Source organism: Cebus imitator, unplaced genomic scaffold (genome assembly GCF_001604975.1).
Source record: "Cebus imitator isolate Cc_AM_T3 unplaced genomic scaffold, Cebus_imitator-1.0 Scaffold71, whole genome shotgun sequence".
In the NCBI taxonomy this organism is placed as follows: domain Eukaryota; kingdom Metazoa; phylum Chordata; class Mammalia; order Primates; family Cebidae; genus Cebus; species Cebus imitator.
Window position 1 is genome coordinate 1665052 of NW_016107386.1, and position 7905 is coordinate 1672956.

Consider the following 7905-nt stretch of genomic DNA (forward strand, 5'->3'; position numbering starts at 1 on the left):
CTGCCTCAGCCTTCTGTGTAGCTGGGATTATAAGCATTCACCACCACACCTGGCTAATTTTTGTATTTTTAGTAGAGATGGAGTTTCACCATGTTGGTCTTGAGCTCCTGCCCTCCAGTGATCCACCCACCTTGGCCTCCCAAATGCTGGGATTACAGGTGTGAGCCATTGCACTCAGCCAGGGGATTCTTTTTGATAAAGCTGGGCTGAGCCCCCTACCCTGGATGACAGTCTGCTTGAAAAGTTCATCTCGTAGGTGAGGCAGAAAACAGTCAATGCGCTCCCAGGTGATCTCCCAGAGGGCTGAGTGGCCACCTCCTCGCGCATCTGCACTGTGGAAAATCTCCGCTGTGTCCATCACCAGAAGCATGTTCTTCAGAGACTCAGGGATCGCCTCTGACTGCAGGTGGCAGTGGGGCCATGAGCATAGGAAAGAGGGCAGGGGGGAGTATGGTGAAGGGAGGCAGCTACCAAGGGGGAAAGGGTAAGTCCTTCCAGCAGGTGGGACAGGAGGCAGGCAGTCAAGCTGAGGTAGAACATACCAGTAAGTCGCTGGAGCCTGCGTGCATGTACTTGTCCATGAAGTCCAAGATGGTGAGCCAGAGGGCCGCAAAGGTAGACAGCGACAACAGTGGAGACAGGTGCTGCAGGAAGACCTACGGCCCACCAGCCCCCTTCAGCCGAGGGGTCTGTAGGAGCCCCTGGACCCCTCTCTGAGGCTGGGTGGCTAAGCTTGTCCTATCTTGAATGAGAATCTTAGAGATTAGGTCCAGAATCCTCTCAGGTCCCTAGGTCCTGCTTAGTGCCCACGGCTGGGGGTCGTGAGCCCCTACACTGCATCTCTAGGTCCTGCCAGAAGCCCTGGCTTCCCCCCTTGGGAAAAGGCAGGTATGGGAGAGGGTGGTGAGCAGTACCTTAGAGAGCAGTGTGGAAGCCCTCATCCGGGTCTCCTCCATCCCGCCCACATCTGCAGGGCTGATGTTCTCCAAGAGCTTGGTAAGTAGAGGAAACAGCACCTGGTAGGGGTAAATGTGCCATGTCTCCCTATCAGGGTCAGCTGGCAGCCTTGCCCCAAGAAGCCAGGAACTGGCTGGATGAGCATAGAGCACAAGGGAAGGTATGATGCAGGCTGAGGACTCATATTAGGGGCTCTTCAGGCTGCCTGGCTTTCCTTTTCTTAGGGTTTGAACTTAATATCCTAAGACCAGTAGGAAGCCCTACCTTGTTAAAACAGGACTCCCATTCCAGGGCATCCAGCTTTTGTAGATCATGTACAAGCAGTGCTCGCTGCAGATAGGTCAGTGCCTGCATCCGAACCTGGCGCCGGGCATCGCAGCACAAGCAGGCAATACCTGAGAGCGAGAGCAGGGTCAGGATCCTTCAGGCCTCTTGATCCTGGTGCTCCCCAAACTCCCTACCTCTGCCCCTCCTGGTTTACCCTGCAGTAAAGGGCACCAGCAGTGGGCCCAGAGGGTGCGAGAATCAGCTTCGATCTTCTGGCCACCTGTCTCCAGGTGGCGTTGCTCCTCTGCCCATGAGCTGTAGATAGAGGCTGCCCGCGTGTGCAGGGTGTGCATCAGATCTAGCAACTAGGATCACAGGAGGGGACAAGATGAGAGTGGGTTAGGTCTGGTGGATCCCTTTCCCCCTCCCCACTCACTGTCCCTGAGTCCTCAAGGGGTCTATAGTATCAATCATGCCATACCTCACCCCCTCACTACTCTTTCCCTTGACTTGACTTCCTGGTTGCTCCAGTCCTTGCAAAGGACTCTCCAAGTCAGGGATTACTCATGAGAGAGAAAGCCTCAGGAGGCATGTGGACTGAGTATTTCACAATCCTGGTTTACAGTGAGAAAGATACTTTCTTTTCAATTCTGTTTCATACCTGCTGACAGAGAAAGCCTCATGCGGTTAATTCAATTTTATTTTTTGAGGCAGGGTCCTTTCTCTGTCACTCAGGCTGGAGTGCAGTGGCACAATCATGGCTCACTGCAGCCTCAAACTCCTGGGCTCAGGTGATCCTCCCACCTCAGCCGTGTGAGTAGCAGGAACTACAGATGTGTGCTGCCACGCCCAAGTATTTTTTTGTATTTTTGTAGAGATGGGGTTTTGCCGTGTTGCCCAGGCTGATCTTGAACTTCTGGGCTCAAGTGATAGTCCTCCCAAAGTTTTGGGATTACAGGGGTGATTATACCATGCCTGGCCCAATTTTTCTTTTCTTTTTTTCTTTTTCTTTTTTTTTTTTGAGACAGAGTCTTGCTCTGTCGCCAGGCTGGAATGCAGTGATGCAATCTTGGCTCACTGCAACCTCCACCTCCAGGGTTCAAGCGATTCTCCTGCCTCAGCCTCCCAAGTGGCTTGGACTACAGGCACACACCACCACGTCCAGCTAATTTTTGTATTTTTAGTAGAAATGGGATTTCACCATGTTGGTCAGGATGGTCTTGATCTCTTGACCTCGTGGTTCACCCGCCTTGGCCTCCCAAAGTGCTGGGATTACAGGTGTGAGCCACTGCGCCTGGCCTTATTTTTTGAGACAGTCTTGCTCTGTGCAAGACTGGAGTACATGGCACCATCATGACTCACTGCCTCCTGGATCTCTCAGGCTCAAGAAACCCTCCCATCTACTCAGCTGCCCCAGTAGCTGTGACTACGATGTGCGCCACCATGCCCAGATAATTTTTGTATTTTTATTTTTGTAGAGACAGGGTCTCACTATTTTTCCCAGGCTGGCCTTGAACTCCTGGCCTTAAGTGATCATCCTGCCTCAGCCTCCCCAAATACTGGAGTTACAGGTGTGAGCCACCATACCTGGCTGTTAATCTCATTTTTAAAACAAAATCTCAGGCTCAGAGGCTTTGATGGGCAGTAGTGTCTGGCCAGATTTAATACATTTTTACTTTCATCATTCTTCTATGGTTATTGTATTTAAGGCAATTGGTTCTCCACCAATTTAGTGATATAAAGTCTGCTCACAGAATTAATTTTATATGACTTTGAACAGACACAGAGGAACTCTGGAAGGATAGACAAGAAACTGGTGACTGGCGACTGCCTCTAGTGTGGGGAACTCAGTGGTTGGGGACAGGAATGGATTGGAAACGTAATTTTATCAGTTTATCCTTTTGAATATTTTGAACCTACTCAAAAAATAAGCAAACCTTAGTTTAAAAATAAATTTAAGCAAATAAAGATTTACAGGTGGTTTTGGGTAAGGGGAATATTGTAAAGGTATATGTAAAGGGGAATATTGTCCAGGACCTGGGCTGGCACACATGGGCCCTTCCCTGCAGCCCTGGCTTTCCCTGGCCACTCCCAGGCTCCCGGTATCAGGTGCAGGAGAGGAGAGGAAGTAAAGGGTGCCATACTTACGTCCTGACTGACCTGTAAAGACACCGTATGGTAGCTGGCAGGCACGCCTTCGTCTTCATCATCATCACTCTGCCCGCCCCGAGAGGCATGTTGGCTGGAAGTTCGAGGCCGGCGAAGCACAGAGCCCTCTTTGGATTTCTTCTTGAAGCGGTTCCCTTTGCTGTCATATTTGTGACTCTTGCTACGTTTCTCCTGGGACTTGCATCCTGAGCAGAGCCACACTCGGGTCACATTTCCGAGTCTAGAGGCATAGATACCCTGCCTTTCTCCCCTCTCTGCTTCTCCCCTGCATAACTGCATGGCTACTCCCCAGCTGCCCCCTGATCAGCTGACCCACCGCCATTCAGACTGGCCTCCACAAAGATCCGGAGAGTCTTGACACAGAGCTCAAAGTTGTCAGGTGTGATGTGGGCAGCATCACGCACGATGAAGGACAGTGATTCCACACATTTAAGCAGAGACTTAGTGTCATGTGGCCCCAAGTCCAGTCCCACTGTTAGGCTGTATTGATTGATCAGGGGTGAAGGGCCTGGACGGCTGGGCCCTGGCTTGGAGTTATCAATGTCATCCTTCCCGACCTGTAAAGTACACAGAGGAGCTGGGGACCCAGGCTTGGCCCTTATGTGGATTTCCTTGCAGAAGACCAGGAATTCTTCCCACAGGTCAAAGGGGGAAGACTCAATTGCTGCCCATATTGTCACTCACCATTAACCAACCACTGTTGACCACATCAGCATCAGTGGCTGATCGGTGTATCTTGCCAGGCCTGCCATGATCAGTGTAGACCTCTGAGTCAGAAGTGTACCCACGATCCAGGCTCACATCATTTTGATGGTAGGATGGGAGCTCACTGTCTGACTGGGCCCCTACAGCAGGAAAGGAGAAGGGCAGAGTCAGGGTGGGGATGGGGTAGTTTCTGTTTCTGGAAAAACAGTCCTGAAGAAAGCAGAAAGCCTAGCTTCATAGCCTTCTGCATTGCTTATTTGCGCTCATGCTATTTAACTTATGGGTGCTGGCCAGATGGCACTGGAAGGTCTGGAAGCAGATGGCAGAAGCCAGGGGTGTTTAATCTGCTGAATGCAGTAACCTATGTTTTGTTTTCCTGTCCCAATTCCTGGAGCATAACTGTTTATCTGCCAGCCTGAGTCTCCCTGGGAAAGGGCTTACCAGCATCAGGTGCATCTCCCCTGGCTGTGGCCTGCAGAGCAGCAGGAGGCTTCACACCTGAGCCGATACACTCCAGCAGTGTGAAGAGGGTGGCCCAGTCATCACCTGAGTGGATATTGGCTGCGTTGGTCTTCAGGAGTTCATGGAGCCCATATGCAACCTGGTGGCTGACTCGGGATAGCACACTGGGCTTCATCAGTAGCAAAATGCGCAGGGAAAGCAGCACCTGGAGTGGGGTTGGGGTAAGAGGCAGGGAGTGGGCACACAGCTTCCTGTCTAGTTTTCTTTCCCACCAGTCTCCTTAGGCCAGTGAAGAGAGTTTGGCTAGAACCCAATTTAGGACACTGCTTCTGGTCTTTTTTTTCAAATAGAAATATGTTATATGAATTTGAGATGGGGTCTTGCTCTGTTTCCCAGGCTAGAGCACAGTGGCACAATCACAGCTCACTGCAACCTGAAACTCCTGGGCTCAAGTGATCCTCCTGCCTCAGTCTCTGAAGTAGCTGGGACTACAGGTACGTGTGACCACACCTGGCTAATTTTTTCTTTTTTGGAGAGATGTTGCCCAGGCTGGTCTTGAACTCCCAGGCTCAAGTGATCTTCCTGTCTCGGCCTCCTGAAGTGCTGGGATTATAGGCATGAGCCACTGTACCCAGCCTCAAATAGAAATTTTTATTGAGAAAATTATAGGTTCATATGCAGTTGTAAATAAATAATACAAACAGGTCCCTTATACACTTTGCCCAGTTTATCCCAATGGTCACATTATGCAAAACTATAGTGCAATATCATAATCAAGATACTATCTGATCTTATTCAAATTTCCTGTTTTATTTGCATTTGTGTATTAATTTCTATAAAATTTTACTACCTGTGTAGTTTGGTGGTGGATACACAAATCAACACACTGAACAGTTCTAACACAACAGTATTCCTCATGTTACCTTTTTCTTTTTTTAGAGACAGGTTTTGCTCTGTCACCCAGGCTAGAATGCAGTGGTGTGATCACAGCTCACTGCAGCCTCAAACTCCTGGGCACAAGTGATCCTCCTGCCTTAGCCTCCTGGGTAGCTGGAACTACAGGCATGTGTCACCATGCCCAGCTAATGTTACCCTTTCATAACCACACCTACCTCTTCTTCCTGCCCCCATCCCTAACCTTTAGCAATCTGTCTTCAAATTCTATTTTTTTTTTTTTTTTTTTTTGAGACGGAGTTTCACTCATGTTACCCAGGCTGGAGTGCAATGGCGCGATCTCGGCTCACCGCAACCTCCGCCTCCTGGGTTCAGGCAATTCTCCTGCCTCAGCCTCCTGAGTAGCTGGGATTATAGGCAGGCACCACCATGCCCAGCTAATTTTTTTTGTATTTTTTTAGTAGAGACGGGGTTTCACCATGTTGACCAGGATGGTCTCGATCTCTTGACCTCGTGATCCACCCGCCTCGGCCTCCCAAAGTGCTGGGATTACAGGCTTGAGCCACCGCGCCCGGCCTTTTTTTTTTTTGAGACAGAGTCTCATCATGCAGGCTGGAACACAGGTGGGATCTTGGCTCACTGCAACCTCTGTTTCCTGTGTTCAAGTGATTCTCCTGCCTCAGCCTCCCAAGTAGCTGGGATTACAGATGCGAGCCACCACACCTGGCTAATTTTTATATTTTTAGTAGAGATTGGGTTTCACCATGTTGGCCAGGCTGGTCTTGAACTCCTGACCACAAGTGATTCACTGGCCTTGGCTTCCCCAAGTGCTGGGATTACAGGTGTGAGCTACCATGCCCAGCCTGTCTTCAAATTCTAAAATTCTGTCATTTCAAAAATATTATATAAGAATTATATAGCATAACCTTTTCAGATTGACTTTTCTTTCACTCTGCATAGTGCCCTGGTTGCTTTAGATTGCTGAAGAGTATTCCATGGTATGTATGTACTACCGTTTATTCACCTATTGAAAGTCATCTAGGCCAATTCCAGTTTTTGGGTACTACAACTAAAGCTTCTATAAACATTAATGTACAAGTGTTTATGGGAAAGTAAGCTTTCACTTTTCTGGGATAAATGCCTAAGAGTGCAGGTGCTGAGTTGAATGGTAATTATGTTTTTCGTTTTATAAGTAACTGCCAGCAGAGTAGCTGTACATTTTACATTCCCACCCAGCAGTGTATGAATGATCCAGTTTCTCCGCATCCTTTCAGCATTTGGTATTATCACTACTTTTTATTTTAGCCATTCTGAAAAGGGGATAGTGATGTCTCATTGCGGTTTTATTTTTTTGAGATGGAGTGTCACTCTGTCACCCAGGCTAGAGTGCGGTGGCACAATCTCAGTTCACTGCAACCTCTGCCTCCTGGGTTCAAGCAATACTGCCACCTCAGCCTCCCCAGTAAGTGGAACTACAGGCATGCGCACCACGCCCAGCTAATTTTTGTATTTTTTGGTAGAGACAGGGTTTCACCATGTTGGCCAGGCTGGTGTCAAACTCTTGACCTTGGGTGATCCACCTGCCTTGGCCTCCCAAAGTGCTGGGAGTACAGGGTGAGCCACTGCACTTGACCTCATTGTGGTTTTAGTTTGCAGTACTCTGATGATTAATGATTCTGATCTTTATTTCATGTGCTTATTTGCCATCTATATGTCTTCTTTGGCAAAACGTCTGTTCCTATGTTTTGTTCATTTTCTATTAATTGGATTTTTTTTCTATTAATTGGACTGTTGTGTTTTGAGAGTTTTATATTATAGATACTAACCTTTCTTCAAATATGCAAATATGTGATTTGCAAATATATTTGTTCCTTGTCTATAGTTTGTCTTTTCATCCTCTTCACAGACTCTCATAGAACAAATTTTTAAAAATATTAATGTAGTCCAACTTATCAATTTTTCCCTTTCTAGATTGTGCTTTTAATGTCAAGTCTAAAAATTATTATTTTTTTTTTGAAAGAGAGTCCCCCTGGATCTGTTCATCTGGACAGTGCTGAAGCAAGAGACAGATCCACGGGACTGTTAAACGTACTAAAAATTATTTGCTTAGCTCTAGATCCTGAAGATTTCCTTCTGTTTCTAAAGTTTTTATAGCTTTACATTTAGATCTATGATCCATTTGAGTTAATTTTTCTGTAAGGCATGAGTTTAGGTCAAGGTTCATTTGCTTTTTCCCCCCGTGGATTTTAATCACTCCACCACTTATTGAAAAGGCTATTCCTCCTACACTGAATTGTTTTTACATCTTGGTTAAAAAATCCACTGAACACATTTGTGTTGAGTTTATTTCTGGGCTCTCTATTCTTTCCATTGATCTGTGTCTATCCCTCCATCCATATCATATAATCTTGACTACTGTAGCTATACAGTATGTCTTTTTTTTTTTTTTTT

The 7905-nt window shown here is 47.4% G+C and overlaps 1 protein-coding gene across 1 annotated transcript in view; it reads right to left on the reverse strand.

Moving 5' to 3' along the window:
* GBF1 (golgi brefeldin A resistant guanine nucleotide exchange factor 1) overlaps positions 1-7905 on the reverse strand; it is a 136880-nt gene that overhangs the window by 2633 nt on the left and 126342 nt on the right. The window contains exons 31-39 of the mRNA XM_037739561.1: positions 4540-4765; positions 4078-4238; positions 3710-3950; positions 3385-3578; positions 1439-1589; positions 1222-1352; positions 915-1016; positions 543-656; positions 101-400 (exon numbers count right to left, since the gene is read on the reverse strand). Coding sequence (XP_037595489.1) covers positions 101-400; positions 543-656; positions 915-1016; positions 1222-1352; positions 1439-1589; positions 3385-3578; positions 3710-3950; positions 4078-4238; positions 4540-4765 — 1620 coding nt within the window. The remainder of the gene's footprint in view (positions 1-100; positions 401-542; positions 657-914; positions 1017-1221; positions 1353-1438; positions 1590-3384; positions 3579-3709; positions 3951-4077; positions 4239-4539; positions 4766-7905) is intronic.